Genomic DNA, 25,088 nt, shown 5'->3' on the forward strand with positions numbered 1-25,088 from the left:
ACTTCTGTACTTTCCTCCCCGCACCTTAAATCTGTGTCCTCTTGTAGCAACCATTTCAACCCGGGGAAATAGCCTCTGAGAATCCACCCTATCTATTCCTCTCAACATTTTATAAACTTCTATCAGGTCGCCTCTCAACCTTCGTCTCTCCAGGGAAAAGAGACCCAGCTCCCTCAACCTAACTTCATAAGGCATGCCTCCCAGTCCAGGCAACATCCTTGTAAATCTCCTCTGTACCCTTTCAATAGCTTCTACGTCTTTCCTATAGTGAGGCGACCAGAACTGCGCATAGTACTCCAAATGAGGCCTGACAAGGGTCTTATAAAGTTGCAGCATTACCTCCTGACTCCTAAACTCAATCCCTCGATTAATGAAGGCCAGTACACCATACGCCTTCTTGACCACCTCTTCCATCTGCGAGGCCGATTCTGGGCAAAAACAAGATCAGGCTGCATTTCTCTGATGTCGTGCTCCATCAAAGCTGACACGTTGCCTAGCATTGGATGTAGGTAATGAATAAAGCGTTGGAAGACTGATGGTACTCATGGAACCATTCTGCGTGAAAAACTAGGTTCACAGTAGAAATGAAGTTTGGACCAAAATATCTGTTGACTAAGCATGCATTTTCACACACATGCCTGACATTGCCATTTTTGCCCATCAAAAAAGACCAGATTACAAGTTAGGACAATGTCAGGTGGAATTGTCTACTATTCTTACACTCCTGTTTATCTTTGAAACCTCCTCCAGACCTACAATCCTCCAAGAATTCTATACTCCAATCCTGGCTTCATAAGCTCACCCTACTTTTTTCACCTTGTCGTTGACAGCCTTACTTTCATTTACCTAGGTCCTAAACTCCGATATTCCCTCTCTATCTCTATCTCTGTCTTCTCCTTCATTGTAAGGTGCCGCTTGGAATCCATCTACTTGACCAAGCTTTTGGTCATTTGTCCTAATGTCTTTTTTGGTTTGGTGTCACTTTTGTCTGATAATGTTCCTATGATGTTCCTTGGAAAGTTTGATTATACAACATGTAAAAGGCACTATATAAATGCGAGTTGATTTGCTCAGCAAAAAAGTCATTGTGAATGATTGAAGGAGCTCATGTGCAATGGCAGACCTGTACAGAAACCAAACACAGGGCCTAAGTTTGATGACTATGATCTTTCAACTAGGTTTTCACAGTGACCCAAAGTCCTTTGGTCTTGGATGTCATGATGTAGCAAGGTTTTTCAATTCCTTGTTTCATCTTGAAGACATCTTTATCTCAAATGAGTTTCAAAGTAAAGTTTATTTTATTAATTACAAATAAGGCTTAACACTGCAATGAAGTTACTGTGAAATTCCCCTAGTCACCACACTGCAGCACCTGTTTGGGTCAATGCACCTAACCAGCACACCTTTGGCACGTGGGAGGAAACCGGAGCATCCGGAGGAAACCCCCACAGACACGGGAAAATAGGCAAACTCCACACAGACAATGATCCAAGCCAGGAATCAAACCCACATCTCTGGGGCTGTGAGGCAGCAGTGCTAACCACTGTGTCACCACGCCTCCCCAGTGGTTCACCAGTTGATAGGATATCACAGCTGCTTCACTCTGTCCTACATAGCCTAAGAACGGTAAGAATCAATCAATGTAATGACACTAATTATCTTGTGCCTTTTGTTAGTGGGAGTTCAAAGTAGCACAAGGCGAGGGGAAACACAAGGAAACTCAAAAGGCAAGACAGAGCCTGTGGATCAGGATGTGTACAACAACCAGTTGCATATCACACTACAGCCTGACAAGGTGGAAATTAACAACGCAAGCTATGAAGACAATTCCCAAGTCATAAAGTAGGTGAAATGTTAATGTTTTAAAAATGGATCTTCTTTTGAGTCCCTTGCCTCCTATGGCATCCTCAATCCCCAATCCAGGCTTTCCATCACTGCTACAAAGCTAGAAAATAACCCCTTATGTACTAGAAGACACCACCGAAGTCCAAAAGAGCAGGGGAAATGTTGCCACAATAAAGACAAAGGGAAGTGAGGAATTCCACAGATTTGACACCGAGGTTCATGACTGTCAACAGTTTGAGAGCTTAAGAGTGACTCATTGACAATAGACTATAGGCTGAATAGAGTAGGGTCCAGGCTTCAGCAGTGGGGAAGATTGGCTCAGACAAAGGTGCGAAGAACTGTACGATTTTCTGCTATTTACAGCTGTGGAGAGCGCATTTTTGCATTTATCATCATATCATACGGTAAACAGTCAGGGCCTGATGTGGCAAGAGCAACCCAGTCATTAATATTAATGCTGCCATGCTTCAACAAGAGCTTCAGCCTCTCTTTATATCAAATAAATTTAAATAGAGTAAATCAGTTTGAATTTAATTTTCAGATATTCAGAGATGTTGGACGGGAGAAGGCGAATCAGTGCCACATTTGCCAATCTACAGCCGAAACCCATAACTCACCGAGCACGTAGGTACCAGAACGCAATCAGCTTGCACAGTTTGGTGCATTTGAAAATTTCCAAAGACTTTGAGCTTTAACAATACAATCAGCAGCTTTATCATCTGTCTTTAGTATGCAAAAATATCCCAACATCCTTCACAGTGTTATAACCAACAAAAGATGCTGAGCTAAACAAGAGGGACATATATCAGGAATCAATGGCCAAAGGTTTGGTCAAAGAAATACTTGGCCTTTTATCTTTGGGATGTTGATTCAATTCTAGTCCAGGGATTATAACTCTGGTATGAATACCTTGTTGATCTTTCACTAATTGGTCCACAATGTGACAATTTCATTAGTCTTGTATTAGAAGCAAAGCCTGAAAGAGTGAGAGCTGTGAAGGACTTTAACATCCATCACATCAGCCCTGACTTCAGCGGCACTGCTTTGTGCCACCTTTCAACTTAAAGTTCAAATGATGCCAAATGTTCACTCATTTTTTAAAAAATTCATTAGATGTGGGTGTCACTGGCTGGGCCAGCTTTCATTGCCGGTCTCAAATTGCCCTTGAACTGAGTGGCATTTCAGAGGGCAGATTAGATGAGGACATTAGCGAACCAGATGAGTTTTTACAACAATCGACAATGGTTTCATGCTCATCATTAGACTTCTAGTTTCAGATTTTATTGGTTCTGATTTCACCATCTGGGATTTGAACCTGGATCCCCAGAGCCTTATCCCTGGCCTGTGTGCTGCTATGATGTGGATAGTTTACTATCAAATAAATCGGTTGGACTTAAACCTGGTGCTGTCAGACTTTTTACTGTGTGCTGCTAGTCAACTGACAATGCCACTATGCCACCACCTCCCACATGAATGAACTGACTCATTAATATATTCATTCAGTCCATTCCTGGAAAGTAAATATTGATTATGGAAAACCAATGCGCTACTGTTTTAGCGCAGTGATGCGGAGTTTTATGGAATGATTTTACACAATTCTATTTCCTGACAAGGCCCAGATCCACCAATCAAACTGGAAAACTTGGAGGAATCGACCAATCGTATTAGTCTAGCCTTGGAGATCCAAGAATCTGAGACCAACACTAAACCAGGTAAAAGCTGGTATCAGAGAGTGGCATTGACTGTGAGAGTAAGAGGAGCTGATATCAGAGAGTGGTATAGACTGTGTGACTGAGAGGAGCTGGTATCAGAGAGTGGTATAGACTGTGTGAGTGAGAGGAGCTTATATCAGAGAGTGGGGCTTGCTGTGAGTAGATAAAGGAACTGGTAACTGAGAGTGGGACTGGCGTACGTATGATAGGGTTTGTAGCATGTGTGATGTTGTGGTTCAATATCCTGCTGTGCTGCGTCATGGCTATTTGTCTTCTTGTTTGCCAGCTCTATGTATCATCACCTTTAATCCCTTCTTCTGTATTTGCAGATGACCTGTGGGAATGTTCCTCAAACCCATGTAAAAATGGAGGCACCTGTGTGAAGGGGATGGACTCATATATGTGTGATTGTGAAACGGGATTCAAGGGGAAAAACTGTGAATTATGTAAGAAAACAGTATGAACCAAATGCTATCATTTTCAGGAATCTGATGTGTGACATTCTCATTACTAAGAGATAAAATAATTAGGACAATGTGTAACGCAGAAAACGTTGTAATTGACAATTAGCATGATATATAATAAACTTTATGAAATTAAAATAAGGGTGAGTGTGACACAGCATGATAACACAAAATGAAGGAAGTAGCAGACATTGTGAATGTTATAACCTGCACTGGGGATACAATATAGTGGAGAGAATGTTATAACATTCAGTGAGGGTAGAATGTAATAGAAAATGTTATAATGCAGCAAGGATAGGGTATAACACAAAACCTTTCGTCAGGTATTAGTGGAAACTGAATGGAAAGGTATGTTTGTTTCTTGGTCATTTATTAAAGTTGCTTTCATCTTGCCTTCAGTTTGTAAGAAGTTGCCTCACCCCTGCACACGCCTGTACTCTGAAACAAAATCCATTCCAGTGTGGGAGGACAGTGTCTTCCAGTTTAAGTAAGTGTCTTGTTCTCACTTTGGCCAGGAATCATTCTGGGAATCAGTCTATGAAATGTTCAAAACTTTAAGCTATTAAGGACATGAGGATTATTGTGGCATTATTTTGAGAAAATGGAGTGCTTTATCAAATTGCATTAGTAGAGAGTATTCTGTGGCAACAGAGAGGAAATGTGGCGTGGCCTCAGGATACAAACTTGCACCTCCTGACGTTTATGTGAAGAAATGGTTTGGGAATTGACAAAGATGGATAATTGTGAAGATTGCTGATTAAATTAAGATAGAGGAATGAGAAATATGAGGGACAAAGCAGGAAAGTTAAGCAAGATGTAGATACCAGAGGAGAAGATGAAAGTTTGGACTTCCTCTTTGTAGCCTCTTTGTGGGAGTATAAGTGTTAATATTTCACTTCTGTTCTTAAGGTATAAAAGAATTTATAAAGTTCATCAGGATACCTGCTACAAAGAAGTTTGTGAACCTGTTGTACATAGAAAACCCCGTGAGTATTCACATCCAGAATAATTCGCACCACAGCCACTAGTGTCTGCGCAATGGAGAAGCTTTTTATTTTTCAGGATTTCACCAGTCAAATGGTGAGACATCTGGAATAATGAGAAGCATGGCTGAAAGAATTGCAGACATTCTAAATGATTGTTTCCGTACATGTTAGTGAAGGAATCAGAAGTGATCAGGTACCAGATTTAACTTTGGTGTAATATCAAACCCTCTTGCTGGGGCTGGGTAACCACAATATTATGAGATTCAATTTGATCCACCAAACCAGATTAGCTGAAAACTGAAAGCTAGACCTGATTTCCTGACCATTTAGATTTGCAGTTTAAGGGCAGAAAACGTGAATCTATTGATTAGATGGAATAGTAGGAGCAGAGGAGGCCTTGTGGTGCAGAGTAGCATCCCTGTCCCTGATCCAGAAGCTGCAGGTTCAATTCATACATCAGGAATTGATGGCCAAGGAAGGTATGTTCATAACATGGCCAGACAGGTTGATTAACAGCCTGTAAATTCTTCCAATGTGCCTGATGGCAAGCAGTAAGAACGGGAGAGTTTCCTGATCAACCATACTGCAGAAGGTAACAGCAAAATACTGCAGTACCTAATCAAGCATAATCACAGACCGATCATTTTGTCATGCTTTTAACCTAGCAAAACGGGATACTGTAGAATCCCTACAGTGCAGAATAAGACCATCACCTCTCTAAAAGAGCATCTTACCCAGGATCAGCCTTCTGCTCTATCCCTGTAACCCTGTGCATTATCATAATCCACATAAACTACACATCTTTGGAACATGAGAAGAAACCAGAGCACCCAGAAGAAAGTCATGCAGACATGGAGAGAACATGTAAACTCCACACAGTCACCCAAGGCTCGATTTGAACCCATGTCCCTGCCACTGTGAGGCAGCAGCGCTAAACACTGTGCTGCCATTAGGTATGGGGAGGGCTTATGTAAAGAGAGACTTAGAAAGGTCAGGGTGTCACAGTATAGTGATATAAGTAAAGACAAGCAGATTGGGACAAGAAGACGTAGAGAGTTGAAAAAAATGTACATCAGCAAATAAACTCATTGCAAGAAATAAAAGTAAAAAATGGAATTTAATTTGAATGCACGAATCTGCAATCCCCCAACTGTTCTGTGGGTGGACTGCAGCAGTTCAAGAAGACAGTTCACCATCACCATCACAAGGACAATTTGAGATGGCCAATAAATGCTGGCCTGGCCAGTGAAGCCCACATCCTTTGAATGAATAAAAAATATGATAATAGTGAGAAAGGATCTGGTCTCTGAAGATTGTGAAATAGAAATCAGTATGGGTGGAATTAGGAATGACAACAGTCAGAAAGCAAAGGTGGGAGCAGTTTACTTCCCCCTGGCAGTAATTATACCATTGTGCAGAGCATTAAACAAGAAATTATTGGAGCTTATAACAAAGGAAATGTAATAATTGTGGGGGACTTGAATCTTCATGTAGACTGAGATAATCAAATTGGCAAGAGTGGTCTAGAAGCACAATTTGTAAAGTGGTTTTGTGAAACATTCTTGGAGCAGTATGCTGTGGAATCAATTAGGACTAAAGCTGTCTTACATCTGGTTTTCTGTAATGAAGCCTCGTTAATTAGTAATGTTGTAGTAAGATACAATGAGAAATAGTGATCATGATATCATTCAATTCCATGTTAAGGCTATGAATAAATAAGAATATCGTCCTAAGGTAAAACAAATCCAGATGTGTCCAGAGCTTTAAAGGAAGAATACCTGATAAAACAGCCAAACGATTAACAACCATGTGCAAGAAAAGACTTGACTTAACCCAAAAACACTTTTACAAACTAAAAAAAAATTCTCAGGAGAACAGGGATAGGTATTGAATCCAGCTAAAGGCAACACAAGGTAACGGCAGAGCAAGTAAAAAGACGTGAGGCATGGATAATGGATAACCATAGTAATGATAATAAAATTGCTTCATCTACAATAGGAAACATTGGGCTATAAAGAACTGCGTAGGGTGGTTAGCCATTTTCTCAGGGCAGACTCAGTTTGGCTTCTACAAAATGTCCAAAGTTTTCAATGACTGCTTTGCATCAACATTGCATCAATGTGGGCAGCATGGTGGCACAGTGGTTAGCATTGCTGCCTTACAGCACCAGGGACACTCTCCCTGTGTCTGCATGAGCTTTCTCTGGGTGTTCCAGTTTCCTCCCACAGTCCAAAGATGTGCAGGTTTGGTGGATTGGCCATGATAAATTGCCCCTTAATGTCAGGGGGATTAGCAGAGTAAAGACATGAGGTTATGGGGATAGGGCCTGGGTGGTGCAGACTCGATGGGCTGAATGGGCTCCTGCTACACTGTAGAGATTCTATGAATCTACCAGATGAAGTTCAGTTACTGTTAAAGCATTGGACAGTTGAATCTAAACTGGTAAACATCAAATGCAGAGATAATATTGCATTAAATAATGGGCCTCAAATCACGTTGGCTTGCTGATGATCATGAGTGTTCAAAGAAATGGAAAGTGTGCTCTATGAGCCCCTTGCTTATATTTTCACTTGTTTAGGATTTTCCCTGTAAATTGGAGGGAAGCCCATGTGATGGCAATGTTCAAAAAGAGCAATAATCAGGACAAAACATTCCTTTCTTCAATGAGGTTTATCCTTCAAATGCATCATCATGATCAAGCTGTCAGTCACTCCTTGTTCGACTTAACATTTCCTTTTTGATTTACAACCTTGTGAAAATTTTGGGGCTATTTTTCCTACATTGAAATACTCTGTAAACGGAAGCCATTATTATTTAACATTCAGACACCAACCATTATAACTCACATACTCTCCCTCTAAAACCCACATACTTTTGTAACAGCAAGATAGTGGAATCACTCATGTTATTGAGCATTCAAACACTCTGCTCTTTATTATCCAAAATATACATTGAAACCCTTGGGGATGAAATTGGACAAGGGGAGGTATTGAAGTCAATGGAACTGAATATCGGACAAGATATCGGACAAGACCACCTGTTTTGCACCCAGCTGTGGTAAATTTCACTCCACCACACCTTCTCCTACCATGCTCAGAGCACGTTAGGGAATGGCCTCTCACCAAGTTTTCCAGTACTTCTACAATGATGTCATCTACTCAACAACAGGGGAAATCGGCCTTCGTAGCGAGGGGGATTGAATATAAAAGTAGGGAGGTCTTGCTGCGGCTGTATAGGGTATTGGTGAGGCCGCAGCTAGAGTACTGTGTGCAGTTTTGGGCACCGTACTTACGCAAGGATATTTTGGCCTTGGAGGGAGTGCAGAGGAGGTTTACTAGGCTGATGCCGGAGTTGAACGGGTTGAGCTATGAGGAGAGGCTGAATAAACTAGGCTTGTACTCGTTAGAGTTTAGAAGAATGAGGGGAGATCTCATTGAGACATATAAGATGATGAATGGGGTGGATAGGATAGAGGTGGAGAGACTCTTCCCGCTCAGAAAGGACAATAGGACTAGGGGGCACAGCCTCAAGATAAAGGGGGGGCGGTTTAGAACGGAGTTGAGGAAGAACTTCTCCACTCAAAGGGTGGTGAATCTCTGGAATTCTCTGCCCGTTGAAGTGGTGGAGGCTGCCTCGCTAAATATTTTTAAGACGCGGGTTGATGGGTTCTTGATAAGAGAGGGGATTAAGGGTTATGGGGAGAGGGCGGGAATGTGGAACTGAGCCACGACAGATCAGCCATGATCTTATTGAATGGCGGGGCAGGCTCGAAGGGCTAGATGGCCTACTCCTGCTCCTATTTCTTATGTTCTTATAATCCAATGTGACCAATAGATGCCCTCTCAGTCTACTCTGAATCATCAGCAAAGTGATGGGACTTGCAGTTGATGGCGCGATCAGGTGGCACTTACTCAGCTATAATCTGCTAACTTATACTCAGTTTGGGTTCCACCAAAACCACTCGGCTCCTGACCTCATTACAGCCTTGTTTCAACCATAGACAAAAAAGCTCAACCCGAGATAAGAGTGAGTGCCCTTGACATCAAGACAGCATTTCACCTTGACATCAATTCAACATTTGATCTGAGTGTGGCATGAATGAGCCCTAGCCAAACTGGAGTAAATGGGAATCAGAGGGGAAACTCTCCATTGCTGGAATCATACCTGGCACAAAAAAATGATGGCTGTAGTGGTTGGAGGTCAATCATCTCAGATTGTATCCTAAGCCCAACCATCTTCAATTGCTTCATTAATGACCTTTTCTCATCATAAAGTCAGAAGTGGGGATGTTTGCTCAGGATTGTACAATGTTCAGCACCATTCACACCACTACAGCAGCTCATTCCTGCATTCAGTAAGATTGGGAAAATGTCCAGACTTGGGTTGATATGTTTCAAGTAATATTTGTGCCACACAAATGCCAGGCAATGACCACCTCCAACAAGAAGAATTAACCATCTTCACTTGCCATCGTTCAATCTCCCTATATCAACATCTTAGAGTTTACCATCGATCAGAAACTGAACTTTATCAGCCGTATAAATACTGTGACTACAATAGCAAGTCAGAGACGAGGAATTTTGTAGTGAGTATCCTGATTCCGCAAAGCTTGTCCACCGTCTATGAGGCAAAAGTCAAGAGTGTGATGAACTTGCCTGGATGAGCACAGTTGCAACAATGCTGAAGAAGCTTGACAATATCCAGGACAAATAAGCCTGCTTGATCATTGCATAATCCAGTACCTTAAGCATTCATTCCCTGCACCACTGCCACACAATGGAAGCAGTGTGCATCATCTACAGGATGCACTGCAGGAACTTGCCAAGTCTCCTTTGACAGCACCTTCCGAACCCAAGACCACTACCATCTAGAAGTGCAAGAGCAGTTGATGCATGTGAACACCCACACCCATCTGCAAGTTCCCTTCCAACCCACTCATCATTCAAGACCTGGAAATATATTACCGTTCCTTCACTGTCACTGGGTCAAAGTTCTGAAACTCCCTCCCTAACAGCACCATGGGTGTACCTACACTACATGTACTGCAAGACTTTAAGAAGACAGCACACTACCACTTGAGTGTAACTAAGGATGAGCAACAAATTTAGGCCTTGCTATTAATATTCGCATCTCCACGAATAGATGATTTTTTAAAACATTTTATGTGGGTCAACCCACAGCACATGGACTGCAGCATTTTAAGATGGCAGCTCACCAATACATTCTCATGGGCAACTTGGGATGGGCAACTAATGAATTAAAAAATAGTTGTTCAACACAGCAGGCTCATGGCTTTCTCTTTAATAATTTCACACCAGCAACACCCAGACTGTCAACTCAGTATTTGGAAGTGAAAAGGTTAATACCTTACATAGTGCCAGACAATAATGTCAAGAGTATACACCACCATACTCATCTTCTGTTCAAATGTCATAATGAAATAATATATAGGATTTGATCATAGCCAGCTCCTGGAGATGACATGGTTATAGATATTTATAACACTGATGAGGTTTGGGTGCTGTCCAAGGATAGCAGGGCTTTTGTTATCAATCCAAGTTTATTAAAATTATCTTTCTCTCTTTCCCAGGAAACAGAAGGTTGTTCAGACATTAACTAATTACTGGTAAGTTTGTCTCATGGTTAAACAAGTTTAATGTACATATGTATACATTTGTGGATGTTTGCATTTGTGTGTAGCCATATGCGTCTTATACATATGTGTCACATCATTTTAATGCACATTACATCACATGTATTTGATTGTGATATTATGTGTATTATAAAAATAATGTTTTTTTGTAATAGAGGAGATCCATTTTGTTTCCTATCACAAAATCTCCACATTGGTATCATACATATCAAGTGTACATGTGTAGTGTCATGTGTGTAATATGCATGTGTGTAATACTACGTATAAAATATGTTTACTGTCAGGTGTGCTTCTACATCACAGTCAATGTGTGTACACTTTTGTATGTTTAAAATCTCATGCAGATTCATATGTATGTGCATAATATCACAGTGTGATATGTATGTAGTCTCAATGTATTACGTATATATTTCCACACTATGTATGTACGTAATTTTCTGTTGATTTGTACATATGTAATATTCTGACAGTGTAATAGATGTGGGATTCTTGTGCATCTTCTTTATGCCTGAAACTTCTCCCAGGACATTCTCACAAACACCCAGTTCTTCTGATCCCAATAGCTGTGAGTGCAGAGACATTCGAGATAGAGGGGCGCAATGACATTGAATATTCCAGGGAATTGATTTATCCCAGAACCAGGAATGCCCGACATCTCAGAAATGGCTCCTCATTGATGCTGAAATCAAGACTTGCAGGCATAAATTTGGGCAATTAACCCAAACGGTTACATTCTTTTTAACACTGATCTACTTACAGATATCATTAGCAGGCATAAAGCAGAAAGTAGATTGGTGTCAAATCAATGCACCATTCAGGGCAATGCTGACATAGCTCATCAAACTCCTGGAGCCGTAACTAATACACATTCCCCCACTTACCCGACAATGCTCACCCCCACCCCGACAATGCTCACCTGCAACACTGCACAACTGACAATACCAATATTGCTCACCCTGTTCATACCCTTGACAATGCTGACTGTGTTCCAACATCAGCTGGACTAAAAGGTAGTGGAGCAGGGATGAAGAAGTGCGGGAGGGATGAGAGTAATGTCAGCGTGTGGGGTGGGGTGGGTGAGCATTGTCAGGGTGTGGGGGAGGTTGTGAACATTGTCAGGGTGTGGGGGAGGTTGTGAACATTGTCAGGGTGTGGGGGGGGTGTGAGCATTGTCAGGGTGTGGGGGGGTTGTGAGCATTGTCAGGGTGTGGGGGAGGTTGTGAACATTGTCAGGGTGTGGGGGGGGTGGTTGTGAGCATTGTCAGGGTGTGGGGGGGGTGGTTGTGAGCATTGTCAGGGTGTGAGGAGGGAGTGAACATTGTCAGGGTGTGGGTGGGGTGTGAACATTGTCAGGGTGTGGGGGGGTGTGAGCATTGTCAGGGTGTGGGGGGGTGTGAGCATTGTCAGGGTGTGGGGAGGGTGTGAACATTGTCAGGGTGTGGGGGGGGTGTGAGCATTGTCAGGGTGTGGGGGGGTGTGAGCATTGTCAGGGTGTGGGGTGGTTGTGAGCATTGTCAGGGTGTGGGGAGGGTGTGAGCATTGTCAGGGTGTGGGGGGGGTGTGAGCATTGTCAGGGTGTGGGGAGGGTGTGAGCATTGTCAGGGTGTGGGGAGGGTGTGAGCATTGTCAGGGTGTGGGGAGGGTGTGAGCCTTGTCAGGGTGTGGGGAGGGTGTGAGCATTGTCAGGGTGTGGGGAGGGTGTGAGCATTGTCAGGGTGTGGGGGGGGGGTGTGAACATTGTCAGGGTGTGGGGAGGGTGTGAGCATTGTCAGGGTGTGGGGAGGGTGTGAGCATTGTCAGGGTGTGGGGAGGGTGTGAGCATTGTCAGGGTGTGGGGAGGGTGTGAGCATTGTCAGGGTGTGGGGAGGGTGTGAGCCTTGTCAGGGTGTGGGGAGGGTGTGAGCATTGTCAGGGTGTGGGGAGGGTGTGAGCATTGTCAGGGTGTGGGGGGGGGGTGTGAACATTGTCAGGGTGTGGGGAGGGTGTGAACATTGTCAGGGTGTGGGGAGGGTGTGAGCATTGTCAGGGTGTGGGGAGGGTGTGAGCCTTGTCAGGGTGTGGGGGGGGTGTGAGCATTGTCAGGGTGTGGGGAGGGTGTGAGCCTTGTCAGGGTGTGGGGAGGGTGTGAGCATTGTCAGGGTGTGGGGGGGGTGTGAGCATTGTCAGGGTGTGGGGGGATTGTGAGCATTGTCAGGGTGTGGGGAGGGGATGTGAGCATTGTCAGGGTGTGGGGGTGTGTGAGCATTGTCAGGGTGTGGGTGGGGTGTGAGCATTGTCAGGGTGTGGGGGGGGGTGTGAGCATTGTCAGGGTGTGGGGAGGGTGTGAGCCTTGTCAGGGTGTGGGGAGGGTGTGAGCATTGTCAGGGTGTGGGGGGGGTGTGAGCATTGTCAGGGTGTGGGGGGATTGTGAGCATTGTCAGGGTGTGGGGAGGGGATGTGAGCATTGTCAGGGTGTGGGGGTGTGTGAGCATTGTCAGGGTGTGGGTGGGGTGTGAGCATTGTCAGGGTGTGGGGGGGGTGTGAGCATTGTCAGGGTGTGGGGAGGGTGTGAGCATTGTCAGGGTGTGGGGGTGTGTGAGCCTTGTCAGGGTGTGGGGAGGGTGTGAGCATTGTCAGGATGTGGGGGGGGTGTGAGCATTGTCAGGGTGTGGGGAGGGTGTGAGCATTGTCAGGGTGTGGGGAGGGGATGTGAGCATTGTCAGGGTGTGGGGGTGTGTGAGCATTGTCAGGGTGTGGGGAGGGTGTGAGCATTGTCAGGGTGTGGGGAGGGTGTGAGCATTGTCAGGGTGTGGGGAGGGTGTGAGCATTGTCAGGGTGTGGGGAGGGTGTGAGCATTGTCAGGGTGTGGGGGGGGTGTGAGCATTGTCAGGGTGTGGGGAGGGTGTGAGCATTGTCAGGGTGTGGGGAGGGTGTGAGCATTGTCAGGGTGTGGGGAGGGTGTGAGCCTTGTCAGGGTGTGGGGAGGGTGTGAGCATTGTCAGGGTGTGGGGAGGGTGTGAGCATTGTCAGGGTGTGGGGGGGGGGTGTGAACATTGTCAGGGTGTGGGGAGGGTGTGAGCATTGTCAGGGTGTGGGGAGGGTGTGAGCATTGTCAGGGTGTGGGGAGGGTGTGAGCATTGTCAGGGTGTGGGGAGGGTGTGAGCATTGTCAGGGTGTGGGGAGGGTGTGAGCCTTGTCAGGGTGTGGGGAGGGTGTGAGCATTGTCAGGGTGTGGGGAGGGTGTGAGCATTGTCAGGGTGTGGGGGGGGGGTGTGAACATTGTCAGGGTGTGGGGAGGGTGTGAACATTGTCAGGGTGTGGGGAGGGTGTGAGCATTGTCAGGGTGTGGGGAGGGTGTGAGCCTTGTCAGGGTGTGGGGGGGGTGTGAGCATTGTCAGGGTGTGGGGAGGGTGTGAGCCTTGTCAGGGTGTGGGGGGGGTGTGAGCATTGTCAGGGTGTGGGGGGATTGTGAGCATTGTCAGGGTGTGGGGAGGGGATGTGAGCATTGTCAGGGTGTGGGGGGGGTGTGAGCATTGTCAGGGTGTGGGGGGGGTGTGAACATTGTCAGGGTGTGGGGAGGGTGTGAGCATTGTCAGGGTGTGGGGAGGGTGTGAGCATTGTCAGGGTGTGGGGAGGGTGTGAGCATTGTCAGGGTGTGGGGAGGGGATGTGAGCATTGTCAGGGTGTGGGGGTGTGTGAGCATTGTCAGGGTGTGGGGAGGGTGGGCGCATTGTCAGGGTGTGGGGTGGTATGAGCCTTGTCAGGGTGTGGGGAGGGTGTGAGCATTGTCAGGGTGTGGGTGGGGTGTGTGTGCATTGTCAGGGTGTGGGTGGGGTGTGTGTGCATTGTCAGGGTGCGGGAGGGTTTGAGCTTTGTCAGGGTGTGGGTGGGGTGTGAGCCTTGTCGGGGGTAGGGGGGTGAGCATTGTCGGGGGTGGGGTTACTGTCATTGTTTTAAATGGGATCAATGGTGTGCACTCCCACTCCAATACGAATTGGAAGATCTGGGCCAAAATCTTGTTTTATTGGAGGATTTTTAACACCGATTCTGTTCTTAATGTTTGTAAAAAGTCTTCCACTATCGTTAGCTCCTTCAGCCATCTCTTAAATCTCTGTCTCCTTGTCTCCTCTGATCTTAAATGGCACTTCACATATCTGCAGTGTGATTAATACTTGCAAGGAACACTATTTCTGCAAGAGTCTTATCTTCCTCAGAATATGATAACACTTATCTGAGGGTGGGGAGAATTGTTGCACTTTTGAAAAAGACACAATAACGTACTTGTCATATGATAGCTGTTTCTATTCTTGCGTCTAACTCCCAACTCTGACTCCCTCCTCTTTAGAGCCTTTCTTATCTTGTATTTTATTGATACCATTTTGGCCATTGTTTCTTTGAAGCGTTTTCTCTTCAACTACTACATTGTACCTCCTATCAACAGCTTCACTGATTTAAATCAAGCCTCATTGCATTGCCTCCTATTATATATCATTTTTTCTAGTACCTCAAACCTGCCTTCCACAGTCATCCTATCTTCCTATGACACAGCTAGACTTTTTAAACTTTCACATGTTGGCAGGTAGCTTTTACTTTGTGAATCTACTTCCTTTCTACTCTTTTCAGTCTTGGTGCCACCTGGTTTTGTGGGCCCTAGGCCCATTGCCTAGGTTTCTCAATAACCCAAAACATTTTTTGCCCCTTGCACAATTTTACTGTAATAAGAAGGTTCTTGAAGTGCTGGAATCTCCCTTAATTCACACCGAGATATTCTTTATGTTTTAGGGCCTTCTGGCTGATGTGTGTAAGGAGATCACAAATCTGAAGACATCAGAAGAATGGGTACTAGTTAATCAAATCCAACACAAGTTAACGCATTGTAAAGACGGGGCCACCTATTGAAAAGTTAGCCATAATGTCTTAGTATCACTGTGTTCAATTTGGGGATGTCAGAGTCCAAAAAAATCAGGACAGTTGAAATTTGATCAATACATAACTAACTGAAGAAGATTGTGTGTGTGGACAGGAGGGAGGGAAGAGCAGATGCACACACTCTTACTTTTTTTTGTGTTTGAACAGAGAGATGAGTGAATGAGTGAATGAATGGATGCTTGTGGTATATGGGTGCATTTGAGTGTGAATATGTCTGTGTATTCACGTCTCTGTGTCTGCTGTGTGTCAATTCTTCACGCCTTGAGACAAGGCTGCTGGGAATTTGAATTGTGTTGTCAGAGTGGTAGGCTCGCTCAGACTTCAATCAAGTAAGTGTAGCTCCAATATATTGTGTATAGTACAGAGTCCCTTAGTCTGCCTGACAGTGTGCTTAACTCTACCTCCCTTACTGTGCCAGTGTGGTATTTCCATTCATGTTAAGCTTGTGCTAGTTAGAAATTAAAATATTACAACAGTTCTGCGGCATGCACTTATCACTTATTTGCTGAGACTTGGTTAAGATTGCCCTGACTATCTTAAATTAAAATTCATGGGACCTGGTTAAGGGCACAAGAGAACTTATAGATGCCTCTCCTTCAATTGGATTATGCTAACCACCCTTCATCAGAGAGGGGATACCTTCATCTCATCCGTATGAGCTAAAGTTCAACTGTGGCTACAGAATTGACACTTGTGTACCTAACTGAATATACTTACGTCTCCATTAGAAGAAGAACTTATCATTGAACCATAGATTTTATGAAATATAAATTCACTGCTGACTTTTTGCTAGAACAATCTAAAACTAATTTAACTATCCAGCTCTTCACATAAGCCTGTGCCTTTCTCTTCTTCCTTTACAAGATGCAACAGTCTCTAATGGTGTACTCTACATAAAGTGTCTCCTCATCTCTCTCTCCCCACTTGCTTGGTGATGGTTTTAAATTGGTGACCCCTTGTTACTGATTCCATAGCCATCTTTCCTTATTTGCTGTCAAAAGCATTCCATAATTATAAAAACCTCAATTAAATCTACTCTCAGCCTTCCCTGTTTCAGTGGAAAGTCTCAAGTCCTGCCAACAGCAGCTAGTTTGAGACCCAGTTCACATATGGGGAGTCGTAGTTCACCAATGCCCCCCCCCAAAACTATTAAAAGGACAAGACATCTTGATCTCTGGGCTGCATTACCAAAGATGGGTTTTTATAGCCTTGTCACCTCCTCAGCTTAATCGTTGACATGGCAACACTTTATCACATCAAAACCAGAAGCAGGCTTCTTGTTACTGTATTTTCTTTTGTCATTGTGATGAGTGTCTGACTAGATAGAATGTACTAATTGTTGGAAATTGTACACCTGGACGAAGATTTGTATGTTCTTGTGATTCCTGACTTTATGGATACTGTGTAAGGGGACACTCAGAATTTAATTACAGTAGAATTTTATGGTTGTAAATTTGTCAGAAATTCAACTGGACATTTCTGACACGTGACAGTTCCTAAACCAGCACAGCTTGTGTGACACGATATTATACAACAGTGTATAAAAAAAATGTGGTTAGATTTTCAGCTTTGCTGAACAACTGGCATGCAGATCAGTTGCTCAATATGGAAACTGCCTGATTTTTTTCATTCCCATTGCTCTCAAGAGACTGAACTTTATTGTATTTTGACATTGATAAACAATGTTGGCACAGCGAAACTGTTGCTCGTCTCTCCCAACCCCCACTCTGCAATATGAAGTGACATATTACAACTCTGAAATACTATTCTCATTTAACACGCTGCCACTTTTCCACATATAACATGAAGATAACATATTGATCCAAGTCTTTCATGATCCTTGGACTGTTCATGTTTTTTCTTCATTCTTGGTTTTCCTTCTTGTACTTATTCAGTCCATCCTGTGACCACTTGGTCTCTTTACATGATAACTTCCCCATGTTTCCCTTTGGTTCACCTGCTGGGTATACATCCAACCTTTCCCATAATTTCCCTAATGTCTTTATGTGTTGTTCTTAAGTTTCTGGGTGGAATTTTCTAGCCCTTCCTGCCAATAGGATCTTCCAGTCCCACGAAGGCAGCTCCTCCCATAGCAAATTCCTCGGCAGTGGGATGGATGAGCCGTACAAAACATCGTAGACTTTGGTGGGACGGGAAGTTCTTGCTGATGCCCAATGGCGAGCCACTTCCCTGCCAGAAAACACCTGGTATTGTGAGACTTCTTACTGAGAAAACACACTATGCAGAGGTCTATTCCATCACCTTTCTGTTCAACCATTTTTCCTTTTCTTTAATTGGATCCTTTTATCCAATTCCTGATGTTGTGGAGCAGATTATTATATGAAATAAACTCAGGAGAGCCAGTCCAGAATAATCATTTATTAGTCAATGCATTGGGAGAGCTCAGCCTCAGTGAAGGTTCCTTAAGGCAGACTGTACCCTAGATGAAGATACATGCTATATTTATACATTGTAAGTCACATAGGTGAGGCATTATTTACATTCCAATATTGTATGGTTTAGGTTTTACATTAAACAAGGCAGGGTGTTGACTATCCCAAGAACTATCTGTCCTTCTTATTTCTCTTCGGCTCCTCGTAACCTCTTCCCTAGTGTTTGTTGCAACCAGGCTCAGCCTTGCACTGCTCACTTTGTCTGCTAATTCGGGCCATCTAAGTATTACATAGGCCTCCAAGCACACTAGCTAGCTGTTCACCCACGTACGTAGTCTTTGGTTATATCAACATTGTTGTCGGTAAAATACTTCCACTGAGATTGTTACTGAGTCTTTTTCAAAGTTCTGGCTTTTATTCCAGAGCTTTGGGAGAACTGATTCCTCAGAACGGACTGCCAGACTTCTCATGGAACACCAACATAAGCGGGTATTTATACATCATGAGTCTTAGTAACAAGTATGACATAAACTTCCAATTCCAGTCAAAATCTTTGATCCTCCTTCTTCAACTACAACGCCTGCAATTGCTTCAGCATCTTTGTCTTTGAAGTTACTTGTGTGATTAACATAAACAGGCAAGGCTTGCAATGTCTGAAAAATAACATTCACACCTGACCATCTATGTTCACATCTGACCATTTGTCTTTATGAGAGTTAAAGAATGAAAGACATGAGCAAATAATTTACATTAACACCAGGAGCAATATAAGCCTGGGAAGATCAGCTATGATGAAGGGTTACGTTTGTGATGTATTCTAGGTACAAAATTCAATAACCCTTTCCCTACTTCACTCCCCCCTTTTATAAGAACATAAGAAATAGGAGCAGGAGTAGGCCATCTAGCCCTTCGAGCCTGCCCCGCCATTCAATAAGATCATGGCTGATCTGTTGTGGCTCAGTTCCACTTTCCCGCCCTCTCCCCATAACCCTTAATCCCCTCTCTTATCAAAAACCCATCAACCCGCTTCTTAAAAATATTTAGCGAGGCAGCCTCCACCACTTCAACAGGCAGAGAATTCCAGAGATTCACCACCCTTTGAGTGAAGAAGTTCCTCCTCAACTCCGTTCTAAACCGCCTCCCCTTTATCTTGAGGCTGTGCCCCCTAGTCCTACTGTCTTTTTTGAGCGGGAAGAGTCTCTCCACCTCTATCCTATCCATCCCATTCATCATCTTATACGTCTCAATGAGATCTCCCCTCATTCTTCTAAACTCTAACGAGTACAAGCCTAGTTTATTCAGCCTCTCCTCATAGCTCAATCCCCTCAACTCCGGTATCAGCCTAGTAAACCTCCTCTGCACTCCCTCCAGGGCCAAAATATCCGGTCCGGGATATTTGGTCCGGGAGTCAGGCCCAAACATGGCCCCAGGATCAATCCAAAGCCAAATTTTACCAGCATATGGGCCTACCCCTAGTTAAAGAAAAAGGACAACTTACGGTTCTTCGTGCCCACACAATCAATAAGCAGCCACTCAACCAAAAATAAGTTATCTTATAGGAAAATACGAAAGTTCAAGTCCAATACGAGACCTTGACCTAACCTTGTGTGACCGGCAAGTACCCAAGCAAACACTAACCTTTATCTGTGCATCGGTCTCGGTCATCTTCGCGTAATCTAGTTCTCTGGTTTGGCCTGGCATTTCGAGTTTGGTTTTCCTTCTGCCCTTCTCGGGTGTGGTGGCTCCTCGCACTGGTCATCGTTGGTGATGGTCACCATTGTTGTAACTCGTTCCTGGTTAGGTTTCACACCCCTTTTGGTCATTGCCAATCAATCAATTAGGACTTGATCCCCCTGGTCAATAAGAGTCCTGTCAGGTGCTGCCACACCGATCTCTGGGTATGTCCCCCATGGCCATGTGTGTAGGCACCAGAGGCACATACCTTCCTTCGATCCTGAATGCGAAGCATGATGAATCACAAACTCAGGACCAGATTCCTGTCTGTCAGGAATTCCCCAGTCACTCAGTAGTCAGGCAAGACCCAGACATTGGCATGCACACTAATAATACATCCCCACAACATATTGATATTCCAGAAGCTACAGACAACAATACGCCATAAATACAAACAACCACATATTCTAAGCCCCAATACTACAATAAGCTAGTTACCCACAAATACAAACAATCACATATTCTGAACACCATTTTAGGCTCAGAATTATGCACAGGACAATAATCCTGTATATAAATAATTTATACAGACCATTTAAATTTGGATGTTGGAGGGTCATGCACCCAAAAAGTGCTAAAGAAGTAGGTTTAACTCTCCAAAGTATTTGTTATTTAAAAATGACCCAAATTTACCAGTTTAGATTTAAACTTCCACAGTCACAGCTCAAAATCTATCCCCTTCTGGCATACACATACTATGTCCTTTTATGACCCAAATAACACAATGTAACCAAAGTACAAACTAAAAGTAATTCATTTGTTTTCCATCAGTTTAACAAAAACTCTCCATCATTCTTCCACTTTACCAATTTTATTTATGAATAACATAATTGGCACAAATGGTTTATTTGCTCCCCTTTAAGCATTTTAACTCCTTTAACCTGAAATAACTAAGTACTAGGAAAAATCCTGTCATATGTTGTAAAGTCATTGACACTCTCCAGAGCCCTTAGTTTTTCAGAAAAATTAATTCCCAACATATTAGCATTTATATACACTGAATTGACAAACTTTACATGTGAACAAGAGGATTACCACAAATAACATTTACTCAGTACAGGAAAGTCACAAAACAAACAGATATTACTTTGTAACATTGTTTCACATTCAAATGGTCACATCATAAACAGAACATGTTTCAATACATCTCTCTTTGAAACATAAAACCCATACAGACTTCCTTTCCATTACCCTTTATTAGTCAAAATTAAACTTATTTACCTCTTATAAGTTCAGGCAATTTCCCGTTTACAAGTTATTTTGTGCGCTCAATTTATCCTATCAATTAAATGTCAGAAACTGTAACACTTAAATGGAACCAATCACTTTAATTCGAAAGTTAACAATGAGAAAATCCGAATGAACCAAACTCTTCAAGTCTCAATTATCACTAGATTGTGATAAACAATCTTGGAGTCTTGAAGCTACATTCACTCACGAACCATCTACCTAAAACAAAACACAAAAATACTTTTGGCTAGGAGCCAAATGAATTGACTTAGTCTCAAACAACTTCTTCAAGACAAAGGAAAAAGCACATGGTTCCTTCCAAGGTTTAAATCCTTACCTAACAAAATTTGAACCCACGATTATTCAAAATTCAAATTGGTTATTTCAATCTTCAACTTATTTACCTTGATTTTGAAATTTCAACTTACTTTCCAGTTTTTATTTAAATTCCATATCAAGTCCACTGTTGTAAAATCACAATTAGAGGAAAGAACATTAAAACATTAAAGCCAACAATAACAAAAACATCCCATTCACTTTATTAAACACACACAGACACACATGGAAGCTTCCAACATTCATTCCACATTATCCTTTATTCAAATCCAGCACTCTAAACTGGATGAAAATATCATTCTTCTTTCTTCCAAACTGTAATTAAACTCAAAACAGAAGTAAATTCATGAAATCTTATACTTAAATTTTAATAGTTTTAACACTTCCTCAGCCCCTTTGAAGTTAGAACAAAGTGTAAAGCATTGCATTTGTTGCCTGCAATAAATATTCCACAAAAACAAACAGGTTTTAACAAATCTTGCTCTCAATCTAATACAACAACCACTTACATTCAACAAGCAACCAGATCCCATAAACACAGTGAAATACAAAACCTAAGATTTCTCCTTATTGTTTCTCTTCTGATCCATCTTTAATTCCAGATGCCCATTCTACTAATTTATCATAGTTCTGCGTACTAAGAATTCCCATTTTAAGAACTGTTTGGTGAATTGGTGACAGCCCGTCTTTAAACACTTGTAAAAAGGGTCTATCTGATCGGCAGGTTCAGGCACTCCCAAACATTCTTGATATACTTTAAAGAGTCACTCCCCAAATTTGGATGCTTCTGAAGCATTTGTTTTCTCTTTTCTAGTTCTCTAATGCATGATTCCAACATTTTGATTTTTGCTTTGTCATCAGCCCATTTCTTACCCGCGACTGAGACCTGTTCAATTAATCCAGCCAACTGGTGAACTAAGAGAACTCCAATTTTCTTAGTTCTGTCTTTCTTTTCCTTTTTCAACCATTTTTGTTATTAGTCTAACGGATGAGATGACTCCCACCCCCCTTTTCTCATCTGTTTAATGAATCTGTCCCTCTCAGTCATATATTCATTCATCAGGGATCCTGGGAGTCCCCACTGTCCTTGTGATCCCACCATAACACAGATAAGTTTATACGCACCACCTGGAGTCCTCTATATTCCCTTCTTGCTCTCCCACTCTTAGGCTGCTCTTATCAGAGTCCAGTAATACCTGTCAGAGGTGAGCAGATCCCCCCATACCACTGCTTACACTAGTAAGCTTACACTATTAAGCCTACACAATTAAACTTAAGCCGGCTTTTCTTTCAACTCCGGTGATCACTTCAGACGGCCTCTTTCCCACTCACGTCTGAATATCATATTCCAGGCATCTTTCTCCAGTCTTTTACATCCACTTCAAATTCTTTACCATCATGTGAGGGATTTCCCCTCTTAACAACTGGTCTCAGGCTGGGTGTTTTAAAGACAAATGCCTCCTTGTCTGTATATGTTCAGTTCAGTCCTCTTTCACACTCTCACAGTTTCTCATCACAGACTCTCAGCACAGACAATTCCCCACTGTAGTTGAGTCACCCTATTAATTTCGGTGACCAGATTGTGGCCATCCAACCTGAGCCTGCAAACAGATCCCGGGTTTCGGCACCAAATTGTTGTCGGTAAAATAATACCTGTGAGATTGTTAATGAGTCAAAATACAGTGGCTTTTATTTCAAAGCTCTGGCTTTTATTCCAGAGCTTTGGGAGAACTGATTCCTCAGAACGGACTGCCAGACTTCTCATGGAACACCAACACAAGTGGGTATTTCTACATCATGAGTCTTAGTAACAAGTATGACATAAACTTCTAATTCCAGTCAAAATCTTTGATCTTTCTTCTTCAATTACAACGCCTGCGACTGCTTCAGCATCTCTTTGAAGTTACTTGTGTGATTAAAATGAACAGGCAAGGCTTGCAATGTCTGAAAAATAACATTCACACCTGACCATCTATATTCACATCTGACCATTTGTCTTTATAAGAGTTAAAGAATGAAAGACATGAACAAATAATTTACATTAACACCAGGAGCAATATAAGCCTGGGAAGATCAGCCACAATGAAGGGTTATGTTTGTGATATATTCTAGGTAAAAAATTCATTAACCCTTTCCCTACTTCAAACATATTCTTTTTCCCAAATCCTTATTGGGGAAACTGCAGCATAAATGTGGAGAAAGATTTTGTGAAGATTAAGAGACGGGTCAGACAGGGGTGAGTTTTCTCCTCGTATTTATTCAATTTGTATAGTGAAAATGTTTATAAAGAGATTGAAGAGCTTCCTGGATCATTAGTTGGAGGTTACAACGTTATTAATATGAAGATAAGCCTATGAAACCATTCTTATTGCCGACAGTGCAGAAGATTTCGGATAAAGTAGTGAGTAAAAGTGAAAAGAAAGGACTAAGTATAAAATGAGAGAAAAGAAAATGATGGGTAGTGTCCAAAACCAAAAGCATACCAGAATGTAAGATCACAGTGAAGAACAAAAAAGTCAAACAGGTAGACAAATTTAGTTATCAAGGAAATATGTTAAATTGGGCAAGAAATAAAACAATGGATTGGAATGGTCAGAGGTGCACTTCAAAAATGAAAATGATTCAGATCAACTCAAAATTAGCCATGAAAACAAAGATGAGAATGCTGGAATGCAGCATCACACCAATTGTGACAAAAGCAGGCATTGGGCAATCAGTGAAACAATGCAGAAAAGAATTGAGACTGGAATTTTTAAGCGAATAATAAAGGTATTCTGGACAAATCACACTCCAACAAAGAGATGCAAGTAAAATCTGAGACCAAACATGTTTCGCTGACCCAATTCAGGAACAGACAACTGAAATAAGAAGAAATCAATATTCAGAAACTCTGAAAGATTGATGATAAAAGAGATTGAGGTTGATAGAGGATAATCTTTCTCAAGAATCTCCCAAGCTAGATAAATGTACTATTAACAAAGATGATCCGTACCTCCAGAGCAAGATTGACATGGAAGTCCATGTTCATCAACACCCTTTAGGGCATGGTACCTGAAGAGAGAGAGAGAGTGAGAGATTGAACCAAGTCTGGGAATGTAATGATGTGGCTCCATTATTTGATAAGGAACTATCTTTCATCAACCTCCTTAGTCCTTCTCCATTATGTCCAAGATCTATCTCAGCAATTGAGGGCAAAATGAGTGAAACTTTGGCAGGATCAATGACAGAATGTGATTCCTATTTTTGCAGAGAGTGTCTTCTTTGAGTAATGTAAGTTGGGATCTTGTCATGCGATGCAGTACATCATTCTGGCATCTTGTAGCTTGAAATGTATTTTTGCTTGCTCTATACTTCACACATTCATACTATTCTTAATCTGTTCTGATGGCAAGGATATGTTTACGCTTGTGTTAATATTCCCTCGGAATTTTTATAACTGTGTTTACACAGTGGCCCCAGAAATCCCACATGGTGAATTGCACTGAAGTTACACTGATGGAAACTGGGTTAGGGCTGGAGAGGCATTTGCACCAGAATTTCATGGGTCATTGCATGTCCATTTAAGCAGTGATAGAGTCATTGTGGCACAGAGGAAGGTCATTTGGTCCATCAATCCATCCTAGCCCTCCATAGTGCAATACTGTCAGCTCAATTCCATTTGTGTAAATTGGGGAGTAATTCGCTGGAGGAGTCATTAATTTTAATTGAGGCTAGGGAAGCAACAGGAATGATGCTTGGCTAAATCAGTTGACTGTCCGATGGCTTAATTGGATATCCCATATTTGTTTTTTTGTTGCCACTTCACCAGAATGTTTAGTACAGGTGGA

General features: G+C 42.7%; 1 protein-coding gene across 1 annotated transcript in view; it reads left to right on the forward strand.

The window, feature by feature from the left end:
- Window positions 1–18,820, forward strand: part of sned1 (sushi, nidogen and EGF-like domains 1) — a 140,993-nt gene extending 122,173 nt beyond the window's left edge. The window contains exons 21-28 of the mRNA XM_080185265.1: window positions 1,677–1,842; window positions 2,387–2,469; window positions 3,459–3,557; window positions 3,887–4,003; window positions 4,421–4,508; window positions 4,931–5,007; window positions 10,598–10,633; window positions 15,422–18,820. Coding sequence (XP_080041391.1) covers window positions 1,677–1,842; window positions 2,387–2,469; window positions 3,459–3,557; window positions 3,887–4,003; window positions 4,421–4,508; window positions 4,931–5,007; window positions 10,598–10,623 — 656 coding nt within the window. The 3' untranslated portion in view covers window positions 10,624–10,633; window positions 15,422–18,820. The remainder of the gene's footprint in view (window positions 1–1,676; window positions 1,843–2,386; window positions 2,470–3,458; window positions 3,558–3,886; window positions 4,004–4,420; window positions 4,509–4,930; window positions 5,008–10,597; window positions 10,634–15,421) is intronic.
- Window positions 18,821–25,088: the final 6,268 nt, after the last annotated feature.

The sequence above is a fragment of the Carcharhinus amblyrhynchos genome, chromosome 3 (genome assembly GCF_965287045.1).
Source record: "Carcharhinus amblyrhynchos chromosome 3, sCarAmb.v2.hapA, whole genome shotgun sequence".
Lineage (NCBI taxonomy): Eukaryota > Metazoa > Chordata > Chondrichthyes > Carcharhiniformes > Carcharhinidae > Carcharhinus > Carcharhinus amblyrhynchos.